Source organism: Canis lupus, chromosome 13 (assembly GCF_048164855.1).
Source record: "Canis lupus baileyi chromosome 13, mCanLup2.hap1, whole genome shotgun sequence".
Lineage (NCBI taxonomy): Eukaryota > Metazoa > Chordata > Mammalia > Carnivora > Canidae > Canis > Canis lupus.
Genome location: NC_132850.1, coordinates 41,070,118 through 41,083,435, shown reverse-complemented (window position 1 = coordinate 41,083,435; position 13,318 = coordinate 41,070,118). Strand labels below are relative to the sequence as shown.

General features: G+C 44.2%; 1 protein-coding gene across 10 annotated transcripts in view; it reads right to left on the bottom strand.

The window, feature by feature from the left end:
* Nucleotides 1–13,318, bottom strand: part of ANO4 (anoctamin 4) — a 403,411-nt gene that overhangs the window by 325,178 nt on the left and 64,915 nt on the right. For 4 of the 10 annotated variants that reach the window (XR_012005974.1, XM_072773286.1, XM_072773287.1 and 1 more), the window contains exon 1: nucleotides 11,653–11,872. The exons of 1 other annotated variant lie outside the window; for it this stretch is intronic. Coding sequence is in view for 3 of the 9 variants with exons in the window: in XM_072773286.1 (XP_072629387.1) it covers nucleotides 11,653–11,857 (205 nt within the window). In the remaining 6 variants the exon portion in view is untranslated. Of the gene's footprint in view, nucleotides 1–11,163; nucleotides 11,505–11,633; nucleotides 11,873–12,111; nucleotides 12,707–13,318 lie in introns of those variants that run through there. 5 more of the 10 variants (XM_072773293.1, XM_072773291.1, XM_072773290.1 and 2 more) reach the window with 4 other exon arrangements.

Sequence of the window (13,318 nt, the reverse complement as noted above, 5' to 3'; positions counted from 1 at the left end):
ATAGTTTTTTGAGATGTGGCACCTGCCCATTGGCTAACCATCATCTCCTTCCATAGTCTCACAGACTAAATCACTTGTAACTCACTCATTTCCCAGAGACTTTGCACTTGCTCGTTTCTCCCCTAGACTCCCCACTTAGCAGCAGCTCATTTAAATGGTCCCAGTTCAGATGCCACCTCCTTAGTGAAGCCTTCCCTGATTATCCCAAGATAGCCTTAAACAGTCCTACTCCAGGATTCAATTCTTCCCTTCATATAATTTCAAGAAAGTACATTACTTTATTATATTGTTTTCAGGCCAGTCTCCTAGTGAACAGCAAATCCCTTGATGACATCTTATTAGCATATTCCTAACGCTTGACTGATAGTAAGTACTCGTTAAATGCCTCCTGAATTAACATATTAGTAGGCAAATAATAATACAAGACAATGTTACAGAACACTGTGCAAAAGGATCTGAGCAACTGGTGCTCTCAATTTGGGAGAAAAACACAATAAATTCAATTAGAGATTTAAGACAAATCTATAGTTATAGTTAGATCAACAATTCAAAAGATGGGGTTTTATTTTTTTTTTTTAAGAACCATTTTAGGCAGCTCCTTTTTTTAAAAGATTTTATTTATTTATTCATGAGAGACAGAGAGAGAGAGAAAGGTAGAGACACAGGCAGAGGGAGAGGCAAAGACACAGGCAGAGGGAGAGACAGAGACATAGGCAGAGGGAGAAGCATGCTCCATGCAGGGAGCCTGATCTGGGACTCGATCCTGGGTCTCCAGGATCACGCCCTGGGCTTAAGGCAGCACTAAACCGCTAAGCCACTGGGGCTGCCCAAAAGATGGGATTTTAAAAGAGAGATAAAAGAAAAAAAATGAGTCAATAACATCCCAATAACATCCCTCTATGCTAATTTTCAGTATTTTTCTCCTAGGTTATTTATTTATTCTATGGTGCCTGAAGAATGCTCCCATTCCCTTCTCATCCCTCAGTACCTCTGGAAACACATGAAGGCTTACACAAGAACCTATCATGAAAGCCTATTAAATTGTTTAAATAAAAACTACTATCAAGATATATGAAGAATACTTTAAAAACATTACTTAGATCCATAAAAAAGATTTGAGTAAATGGGAACATATACTCTGGCGACAGGTTGATTCAATTTCATAAATTCTCGATCTATAAACTTAATTCTTCCCCCAAAATATGATTTTTTCCTAGTACTAGACAATTTCTAAGGTTTATATAGAAAAAAAAAAACATGTAAGAAGATGCAGGAAACTCCTGGAAGGAGGAATAAGAGGTGACAAGCCATACCAGATATTAAAACAAAACAAAACAAAAAAACTAGAGAGATACAAATCAAAACCACAATGAGATACCACCTCACACCAGTGAGAATGGGGCAAATTAACAAGGCAGGAAACCACAAATGTTGGAGAGGATGCGGAGAAAAGGGAACCCTCTTACACTGTTGGTGGGAATGTGAACTGGTGCAGCCACTCTGGAAAACTGTGTGGAGGTTCCTCAAAGAGTTGGGAATATACCTGCCCTACGACCCAGCAATTGCACTGTTGGGGATTTACCCCAAAGATACAAATGCAATGAAACGCCAGGACACCTGCACTCCGATGTTTATAGCAGCAATGGCCACGATAGCCAAACTGTGGAAGGAGCCTCAGTGTCCAACGAAAGATGAGTGGATAAAGAAGATGTGGTTTATGTATACAATGGAATATTACTCAGCCATTAGAAATGACAAATACCCATCATTTGCTTCAACGTGGATGGAACTGGAGGGTATTATGCTAAGTGAAGTAAGTCAGTCGGAGAAGGACAAACATTATATGTTCTCATTCATTTGGGGAATATAAATAATAGTGAAAGGGAATATAAGGGAAGGGAGAAGAAATGTGTGGGAAATATCAGAAAGGGAGACAGAACGTAAAGACTCCTAACTCTGGGAAACGAACTAGGGGTGGTAGAAGGGGAGGAGGGCGGGGGGTGGGAGTGAATGGGTGACGGGCACTGGGGGTTATTCTGTATGTTAGTAAATTGAACACCAATAAAAAATAAATTAAAAAAAAAACTAGAGAGATTAACAGTGTGGAACTAGTCAACAAACTAACAAGTAACAAAACAGAGCAAACCCCCCTAATAGTCCAAACTGCTTAAGGGGATTTAATAGAGGATGCTACCCTTTCATGCCACCTCTACCCTGGTCTAAGTAAACATCACCCTTCTCAAGAATTAACCTACAACAGGCAAAGAAAAGATACATAGCTCAAAAAATGTGTGGGGGGGCCACTAGATAGTTCTTGGGAAGAAATAAAATTGGATGTCTACTTCATTATTAAACTGAAATATGTGTGAATAAGGATAAAATCATTAAAATATATAAAAAGACACTGTTGAACCAGTTTTATAATCCCAAAGTGGATTAGGCTTTTTTGTTATTACATAAAATCCAGAAACAACAGAAGTAACATGACAAGTTTAATTACTTAAAACTTAAGAATTTCTTATCCCCAAAATGCAACAATATCAAAAGGCAGATGATAAAATAGGGGAAAATCATAAGGAAATATTAATTAATATATAAAGAGCTCCTAAAAATCAAGACCAAAAAAAAAAAATCAAGACCAAAACTCAAAAGTGAGCTGGAAAAAAAATAATTAACAGACTGTTCACAGAAGAGGAAAATATAGGTAAACTTGCAAAAAGATGCTCAATCTAAACTATGAGATGATACTTTTTACCTAGAAGATTAGCAAAAAAAAATCAAAATGTTTGCTGGTGGGCTTAGGAATAAGGAAACAGGTGTTCTCATTCAGTGTTGTTGGGAGTACAAACGGGCACACTTCTGTCACTAGCAATTCAATAAGAGCTATCAAAATTTTAAGCCCACACACCCTGTGACCCAGGCATTCTGCTTTTAGAAATCTTTCCTACAAACTAAATGCCACATAACAACTCCTCCCTAACCACCCTGGCTCCATCTACACCAATCCCATCTCCTTGCTTATTCTCTCTAGGAAACCGCTTACACACACATACCACCTAAGGAGCAACCATCCCTAACCCCCCCCCCCCCCCCGGTCCCTGTCAAAGGATTTTCATCTTATTTGCTGCTAGATTCTTGCTCCTTTTTCCCCCTCCACCTCACTTTTCTCTTTTCCTGCCAGAAAGTCACGTACTATGTCTAGTAGGTCCTCCTGCATGGACTCCTGAAGTCTTTCACTCCTTCAGTACCCCTGCTCATATGTCACTGTGATACTGACTTGCAACTCAAGTCAATTGAATAAGCATTTAAGAGACTAAGAGTAAAAACTGAGATCCTTCCAAAAAGTTTCACTATAAAAATCACTTATCTAAACATGAGGAAGAAAGGATGATCATCATTAGAAGAAAGTCTGCTAAGCAGGTGAAATACACACACATAAACTACACACAGAATTTCTCTAAACTCCTAACACCAGAGAGACAAATCATGGTAATGAGTTAACAACTGCTGGGCAACATGAGCACCTTGCAGACGCTGCACTAAGCAGGTCCATGTATGACCGCGTGATTTAACACTCACAATAACTCTATGAGGCAGGAACTGTTAGTTACTCTCATTTTTACAGTTGAGGACAATGATATATGAAGAGACTATGTGAACTGTCCAAGGTCCACAAGTGAGTAAGTGGCAGAGCAAGGATAGGAACCAGCCTGCCTGCCCTAGAGCCCAGGCTCTCCACCACCAGTAGACAGTCTCCTTTAAGCCCTAATTATTTGATGGGAAAGGTAGGAAGTATCGACCAAGAGCTTGCACAGGATGGAACAGAACACTGATACTAAGTTAAAGATCACGCATAACATGGCAGGAATTTTTTTTTTTTAATTCATAAATACCGCTTTCTGTTTCAAGGCACCAATTCTAAGAACTGACTGACCCAGATATTCTATGCCAGGCAGGACCGGTTTGTATAAATGATGCCTCTCACTAGCTTTATCTTTCTTCCCTCCCTCCCAAACTGAAATTCCTTGCCCATTTCTCATATGTTCATTTTCTGGTTCACTCTTATCTCTCTCTATTGAGCTGTGCTCGCTGGTGATGTCGTCCATCATTTCCCTGTCCCCTTCCCAGGGCCAGAGCTCCCTAAGCTCAAGCTCCCAGTCTCCCGGAAGAACACTCCAACCTGCTCCCCTCAGGCTCAAGCGACAGACAGGTCTGTTTCCATCCTCTATTCTTCATCTAAATTTTGACAACTCTACCTTGAGAAAAATACTCATGGGCTCTGATGTCCATCTCACTTTTCTTTTACGTCATTTCCAGAGCAAAATGCCTGATTATAACTTTTTCACAGTACTCCAAATGTTTCAACAGCTGCACTTACCTAGGGGGGAAAATCCTCAAGATTGCAGTTTAGGTAGACGAGTCAGAAAATAAGTATAAAAACAGTGAGCTAAAAACACCGCATGGAGCCAAGTGATCTAAACATCATGAATACGTTCAGTAAATGGAAACCCCAAATATGAAGGTGACAGCAGGATAAACATTCTTCACTTTCACCACTGCGCACATCACCATCTCTCATGCTCTGCATCTACTAATGTGTTGGTCTGTTTGCTCCTCCCGTTTCTACCAGATCATTAGTTCCATGAAGGCAAGATGCAGATGGTTTTATTCTCCAGCGCCCAGAGCTGTGCCTGAAGCATAGGGAGTGCTTAAGAAGCACTTGCTTAGTGAGTGAGCCAATGAAGTGAGTTTCTTTTTTACCTCATCATCTCTCACTGAAGATCTATTTGCTTTCATGCTCTGGCCAACTGATCTAGAGATTAGCCTTACAACTCCTCCTTCAGTTACATCGGAGGTGGAGAGGCACCTGACCAGATCCAATTCTCAGATGCACAAAACTTAACTCACTGCTCCCTAAACACATGTTTCCTGATTCTTTTGGAAAAAAAAAAGAAAAAAGTAGGAAGAAGCACAGCAGAAATCGTACCTCGGCGATGGATGGGACTGATTACAGATAGAGCTTTTTAATAAGCTACTTTTTCACCAACATGAACACAGCTTATCCATTCATATCCCCACTAATTAATAAAATGATTGTATCCTTTGTAAAGAGCACAAAGCTAATTGTCAAATAAAAAAGAAATAAAAGTTTTATGAGGAATAAAGCACCAAAGGACCATGGGGTTCTTTACACTCCAAGTTTTTTTTTTAATTTTTTTATTTATTTATGATAGTCATACAGAGAGAGAGAGAGAGGCAGAGACATTGGCAGAGGGAGAAGCAGGCTCCATGCACTGGGAGCCCGACATGGGACTCGATCCCGGGTCTCCAGGATCCCGCCCTGGGCCAAAGGCAGACGCTAAACTGCTGCACCACCCAGGGATCCCATTCTTTACACTCTAGATAGGATTTTCACAGGCACTTCAGTGACCTCCATCCTAAATTCTCTCTAGGTCTAAACTGATTGATTCAGATTACATTTCCTGGCTTCATTTCCTTGTGATGACTTTGAATGTCAAAGTGTACCCTCAAGGGTAAACGGGCTGGGTGAGAAGCAAACGTTTTATGTGGTTATGTACTGAGCAACTGCTCTCCTTCCCTGCTGAATACAGACTTTTGATTTAATTAAACCTGAGCAGAGATTCCATTTTGGCTATATCTAGACCCTATTAATGATCTCCCACCTTTCAGTAATAATAAACTGCCACTTGGCTCTTCTGATATATATTCCCATCTCCCCCACCCAAAGGTCCCTGGTCTTTCTCTTCATGTCTTCATGTTCCGTTTCACCACCACCACTACCACCACCATCACCCAAGCCATCTCCCTGCTGACACACCATCAGATCTCCAGGTTCTGGCTCTGTCTGGAATGCCCTTTCTACCCCCTGCCTTATCTGCATATATCGACAGCCTTAGAATCTCTGTAATCCTCTGTCTCATAACCAGGTCATTCACACGTGAAACAAATCCTTACTGGTTTGTGGCTTTTAAAAAAATCTTTCCTTCCTGGGAACCTAAAACAATGCTTTATTTAGAAAAGACATTTAATAAGTTCTTGTTGTTTACTCTACGGAAACTCATCTGGAGACAAACATTTCTGGGGGCTCTCCATAGAATTTCTAATGGATTGCATCAGGATGGCTGCCAATCTCTCTTCCTTCTCAGTTTAACTCATAGAGTCACATTATTCTGAAAAACTTAAGTTCTCCACATACAGCAGGAGCTGCCAATACCAGCACCATAGGTTTTACATGGTGATTCCCATCAAGGATTACTGGGTATCATCTAGGTATCGGTATCCGGCAGTCCACTTAAACCAGGCCTTGAGATACAGAGATGAACATACAGTCCCTGCCCTCAAAGAACAAAATGTCTATTTGGGGAAAAAGAACGGTAGACAAATAATCACAATACCATTTGTAAAGCCCTGTGATATCTTTGTACCGAGGGATATCAGAGGACAGACACTGCCTACCTAGTTCTGCTCTGCACACGAGGTCAGTGAAGGTGGTGAGTGTCACAAAGCATCCTTGAGAGGCCTTGAAAGTCAGTCTGAAGAGAGGAGAAACATTTTAAGCCGAGGAACCGGCACAGGCAAAGGCACTGGGTTCAGTGAGAGCAGTGGATATTTCTAAGCACTGCAGTAGGTTTGGTGCTTCTGAAACACTCCATAGGAGCTGCAGAAAAAGAGGCAAAACCAGCAAACACAGACCGCATATAATAACTGGCTTGCTGTGCAGGGCCAAGGGATTTTGTCTTTAACCCACGATTAGTTCCCTAGACACCATGCAACCCAGACCACACATTGAGGATTCCAGGGAACAGTTTTTCCAAAGAAGGGAACACTCATTTTGTGAATCACAATAGTACAAACAAGTTTAGCTAATTAATCTCTTTTGTTCAGTCGGGTAACAACAGAACAGAAGCTACGGATACTGTTTTGGAAAACTGTAAGGTACACATTACAAGGATGGCGAAGATGCCTTTTCAGGAAAAGAACTCATCAGTGGAATAAGCAGAAACAAGACCAAGAAAACAGCTTTTCAACTGGATCCTTTCACAACCCATGTGAAACAGTAAGATCACCGGCAAAGCATCAAGACAAACTCCACGAAGCATAACCAGAGCCTGAATGCCCTGTCCTGGGCGATGGCAGCGTCCAGCTGTTTTACCACCAGATCCCTGCTGCATGGCATTTGGATGGACGCAACAGGTGCTCAATAAGTATCAGTTGAATAAATGGATGAATCAATTCATAAATATCACACCCTCCCAAAAAACTGATCAGTTCAATAGTTGAGATGCAGGAGGAAAAAACTAAGCACAGTATTTGTAAAATTCTTAAAATGTTCACAAGGAGAGCAAAACTGCAATGTAAAAAAATGCATTTCTACATAAACATGAACAACTTTCCACTAATATTGGCTTGATGTGACTCACGCTGACTGGTACAGCCACGTAATCTGCATGAAATGAACCCAGAAATAATGGACACCAGTGAGTTAGATGCCACAAAGCAGTTTTGTGAGCAATGAATGACACAGTAAGCATCAGCTGTGTATCGTGGAAAGGGTCCCACACCAGAAATGGAAAAAGAATCTGAGTAAATCCATGCACACTGCACCAAAACATCTTACCCAGGTGCTAACGGGACCTCCAACCCTGGGGAGGGCACTTAGCCTCCCTGAGCCTCAGCTTCCCTACCTAGGCAATGAGAGGGTTGATAAGACACTCCTCAAGGTCTTTTTTTTTTTTTTTTTTGAAAGTTAGGAGAAACATTTCAAAATGCACCAGGGTAAGCAGGTAATCAGAGTCATGATTCTATGATCAAGGGAATGTACAGCCTACCTCCTCTCCAAGAATATCTAACCTGGATCAATTGCCTTAAAAATTACCATCCAACTAGTAAAAAAAGAAGTAAAAATAACAGTTCATCCTTTTCAATAGTTGAGGGAGCCCTCTGAGATTGTCTGGCCCAAGCCCAAGGTAGCAGATAGGAGTCTGAGTCTCCCAGCAGTTGGTGCCTGGGGCTGCCCTGGAAGCCAGGGTCCTGAAGGCGTCCCACCGTGCCTAGCTGTCTTCTCCATCTCCAGACACTCATTCCCTCTGACACTCACAGGAGGTCCCCAGTGGGAGACCAACAGGAAAAATATAAGTAAGGAAATTCCTGCTGCATTACAAGATGTCTACTTTCTATAAGAATGGCTGCTGGCTCACACAGGCCAGGAGGTCATTGAGCAGATGCCTCATTATAAGGGTCAAGGATTCCTATTAGCAAGAAGGCTCCTGAAACATGCCATTATGTGTTTTTAACAATTTCTTGGATCTTCAGACTCAAGAGCCAACAGCTTGCCTGGAAAATTAAATGCTAAATAAAGGGAAGAATTTCCCCTTTCGTCTTGCATTATTTTGGGGCTGTGATTTGGTTCTCCTCCAAAATCCTGCCATCTCTCTCCACAACCCAAGAGATATAACTTGCAGCATAAACATTTATGACAGTCTGGCTAGATTATTATGCTCCTGAGGACATGATTTTCTTCTGCAAAGCTGTCTGGTGACTATGGTCCTAGATGAATTCAATAGGGAGGCACAGATCAAAAATGCAATATTTGACACAGCTCATGAAGCATTTCTTCTATTTTATACAATCCAAGTTGCCAATTGAATAGCAAGTTCCTTTCAAAGTAGATCACCCTCGTGTTAGAAGTGGTCTTGAATCTCTGTTAAAGAACAGTCCTCTCCCTAAGCAGCTTTATGTGGGAGTTATACATTCCTCTTTTTCCTCTGTTCAAAAAAGAGGCTCACAGAGAGATGGTAAAGGAACTACATTAATTATACTGGAAAAAGCAACAGAAAAATTCAGCCAACATCCCTAATAATGTGGTTCATCCAATTCCCAAAGAAACTCTGTGTCACATAATCACAGATTTTTTTCTACTCTGTAAAAATAGGCTCTATAAACTCCCCCACTTAATACAAAGACCTTTCAGGTAGTAAACATGTCAAGATTTGAGGACAGTCCAACCTAGACCGACCTAGAATGTCATTAATTAAAATGCAAAACTGATTCTATTTCTGGTCTTGGTAATCAACTATGGAAAATAGTTTCAATGACAAGAATGCCTGCAGAAGCATGAGGTTGTATTGGTATTAATGGGGGCAATTTCTTTCCCCATAAACAGGATTGCATATTGAACTCTGGAGTTCGGCTCCTAAGAGAGAAGCTGCAACCAAGTCTTCGTTAGCTATCAACTTCCACTGCCTGAGTTACTACATGTACACACATGCAGGCTCACAGACAGAAACACACATAAAGCCGAAGATGGAGAGAATAGAGATGAAGAGGATCAACAGGGAATACTGGTTTACAACAGAAGCTGCAGGTTCCAAACTAAACCACCACCAAAAGAGAAAGTAAAAGCACAGTTTCAACCAACCACAGCTGTCATTAAGGAGTGTGAAAAATGAATAAGTGCATCTACACCAATCTCAGAGCTTCCAGACCCATTTCAAATCAGCAACATGGGTTTCAAGGTGCAGCAGCTAAATTAATACACATGAATTAAAATGTGGTGATTTCATCAACCAAGAGGCTACTGGCTCCACTCAGCACCTCTTTTTATCAATTTTCCCCCCTGCAGTTGTTTTCTATGCTGCCTCAGAGACCCTGCAAAGGAATTAACAGGACACCATGCTGTGAGACAAGAAGATGCTGTAGAACGCATTATCCCAATTCAAAGAAATTCCCAAAGGCGTTATCTGGAGGAGGGGTGTAAGAAGTGGGGAAATCCCTACAAAAAAAAAAAAAAAAAGCAGCAGCAGCAGCTAGAAGATGCTGAGCAACAGCTTAGGAATTCTGTTCCTACTTTCTAAATGAGCATGCTGCAACTATTAAAAGTATACTCACATAACAGTCATAAGTAAACAGTACATTTGTGTATATGCTTGCATATATATGTATTACGTATACACACACACACAATTCTGCTTGCATGGGCAAACATTCTGCTCAGCAAGACAAAGAAGCCTAAGGAATTTTTTTTCCCTCTCAAAGCTAAAGTTGCTACTAATTAAAAGGAAATATTTTCAAATGCATCCAAAATTGCTTGCAGTGTGAAGTACGGAGCCTATTTCCATGACATACAAGCTGATTCTACTCTTTCCATATTGGGGAATACCTCAAATTGTGTTGCCAGGCACCTGATAAAAATCCTTGCAACTGGAGGGGGCAAAAAAGAGTAAGCAAAGTAAGAAGATACCATTAAGGATGAAAGTAAACAAGTAAGCTTGAAAGAACAATCAAAGGAAGCCAAGAAGTCTACTGGTCAGATCACAACACTGCTGTGAGCCACAGCTGAGTGTAGGAAAGAGAGGGGATATTAGAACGGCTCATCCAAACAATGCTGAAAGTATTTCAAACGTTACTTGAGGATTCAGGGACTATGGTCTGCAAGGGTCTTAATTTGTTTTGTTGTCATTAACCTGATATGCTGGTTTCACTCTGAAACGGGGCTATCATGTAAACATCCACAAATTCTTGCTCTTTATTTAAATGTATGCTTTCATGTAAGAACCCGCCACCAAATTTATCTACTTTGAACCCAGGGAATGGAATAAAAGCATATGCCGGATGTCATCACCACTATTTTAAGAAAAATCCACACAGGCAGTGGAAATAAAAGTGGTGAGAATGAGCAAGACAGTTAAGGAACTTTATATTCCAAAACTCCCAATCAACAGGGAGAACGACCAGAAATTTCCTACCACCTTTTTCTTCTCTCATTTGTTACAAAAAAAAAAAAAATCACATTTATTAGTGCAGTATCTTACAAATCACAGACTGAATTACATTTGATCGGAACCCTTCCTAAAGTGAAATGGACCAGAACTGGAAATACACACACACACACACACACACACACACACACTCAAAGACGACAACCCAGCTCCATCCCAAGGCTGGAAAAGAACTAAGGAGAACTACAACTGGGAAGCTGCTTCTTTGGAATGCCAAAATAATTCAACACACCTGCTACCAAAAACCAAAAGAGAAGAAGAAAATCTTATACAGAGAGCTCCTCCCATCAAGCACCATTGAGAGCTACATCAAAATGCTCTTGGCTCCCTTTGGGCTGCAAGAGGCAGGGAGCCGGGAACAGACCTGAGCTGTGGTTCCGTCCGCAGCGAGCCTCAGGGTACCAGGTGAAGAATCAGGGCACGCTTCCAAGAGGGGTGCCCCAGAATCCGCCGGCTGCACGCTCTTCCCCGGAAACCTGCTTATTTTCACTTAGAGAAGTCCCACCTTTCCAGTAGCCTCAAAGCATCTCCCCCTCCCGGGAGGATGAAACTATGCTGTCCGCTTCAACATGTTCCTATGCTGTCTGCCCCGCCAGCCTCCCAACAGGATGTAAAGCACGGTTCGCCGCGCAGGCACCCTGCGATTCCACCGGCAAAGCGGCAGTGAGGTCATGAATCAGCCCATCCGCCGGTGCAGGATTCCTCCCGCCGCCAACCGACTGCCCAAGTGCAAAGCCCACAGGACCGGGCCCCCGGGACTCGGAGCAGGTGCTCCAAACGCCGCCCCCCCCCCGCCCCCGCCCCGGCACAGGCACAGGCTCCGACACAACTCACGGGGGCCGCCGGGCTTCACCTGGGAAGACGGGAGAGTTTGCTTCGCGGGCCGCCCAGCCCCGGCCCCGCCGGTCCCAGAGCGCCCCCGGCACCCCAGGACTCATCTTGCCCAGATTTGTCGGTCCCCCTCCCCCCAACACTCCCGGCCGGCGCTGCGGTTCGCTGCCGTGCACACTCCCGGCTGCCGCTTCAAGGACAAAGAGGGAGAGCGCTAAGGTTTCCATCACAGCCGAGAAGCTGGGGGTGGGGGGGATGGAAAAAATTAAAAATTAAGATTTAAAAAAAAAAAAAAAAAAGCCCAAACGGTCCGGACAATGAGCCCTGGCGTGTTAGTTAGCTGGATCACCCCAGACATGGCTCCAAGAGAAAAGGAGAAACGCAGAGGGAAGGTCACTACAGCTGAGCTGGGAAGAGAGCGAGCGAGCCGGAGCCTCCCGTTCACTGCCGCAGGAGCAGCTCGCTGGAGGCAAGCACTTACCATAAAAATAGGAAGAGTCCAAAGAAGGAGAAGGGAGCCTTTCTCGGTGTCTCCGGCAGAAAGAAATGCAGGCGAGGCCGAGGATGAGGCCGGCAAAGTGTTGACAGGCGACGAAGCCACCACACACAAGTCCTCTTCCGCGTCCCCTCGGCCTGCACGCACCGTGCGCGCTGGGAAAGCCCGAGAAGTCGGGGCAGGACCGGCTCCGAGGGCGAGGGCGAGGGCGAGGGCGAGGGCGAGCGAGCCGGGGAGGAAGCAGCCTGCTGGGTCCCCCCGGCGCCTCGGAGCCTCGCGCGGCCCGGCCTCCCGCCGTGCAGGGGCGGCCGCGGCGGGGTGGGCTGGGCCCCGGGGTCGGGACGCGCGCGGAGAGGGGCCCCTCCGGAGTGGAGGGCACTGGCGGCCGGCGAGGGTGTCGGTGTTCCACATCAGTGCTGGGGCGGCCAATCAGCCCCGTGGGGGCCGCGGCGGGGCTGCGAGAGCGCGGGGACCGCGGGTTCCAGAGGGGCAGCACACCCCTGCCTCCGGCAGAACTTCCGCGGGACTGGCATCTCCCTCTCCATCCAGTTGCTGATAATATGCGCTGGTTTTTAAAAACAAGTTCTCAAGCCCTGTCGCGACACCAGAGGCTCAGGAAGTTTCCTGTGCACCCCCCCCCCCCCACACACACACACCACACACCCACACACACAGCATCTCTGCAAGATGCTGGACCTGAAACCCACCCTGAAGATCTCCTGGCATCTCCAAGCCAGACAAGCCTGCTAACGTGCACAGAGAGGTCACCCTGAGTACAGGAATGTCGCTTCTTTATGGCCAAGGCACAGGATGAGAGGACAAGGCACTTGTCTCCCTCTTACACAAGGGAAAGATTTAGGCAGAAAAGGGTCAAAAGGTCTCTCCAGAAGCTTGCCTCTCTGTTCCTTCATTTTCTTGGGCAATATAGGCACAGAAGTAATTGTTAGAGATGAACGTACAAAGACGGCTAAACGTTCCCCTGGAGGGCTCTTCAATCACCCTTAAAACAGGGAACTTGTGGTTTTGGGTAAACGACACCGCATAATAGTTCACAAGCACACTGTAGTGTGAGAAGCCAAGCTGGACTGATGAAGAGGGACAGGAGGAAACCCCTTCATGGGGACAGAGGGTGAGTAGACAAGCTGACGCTCCTCCCTCTTGCATTTTCTCCCCATTCCATTTTCATACTGAA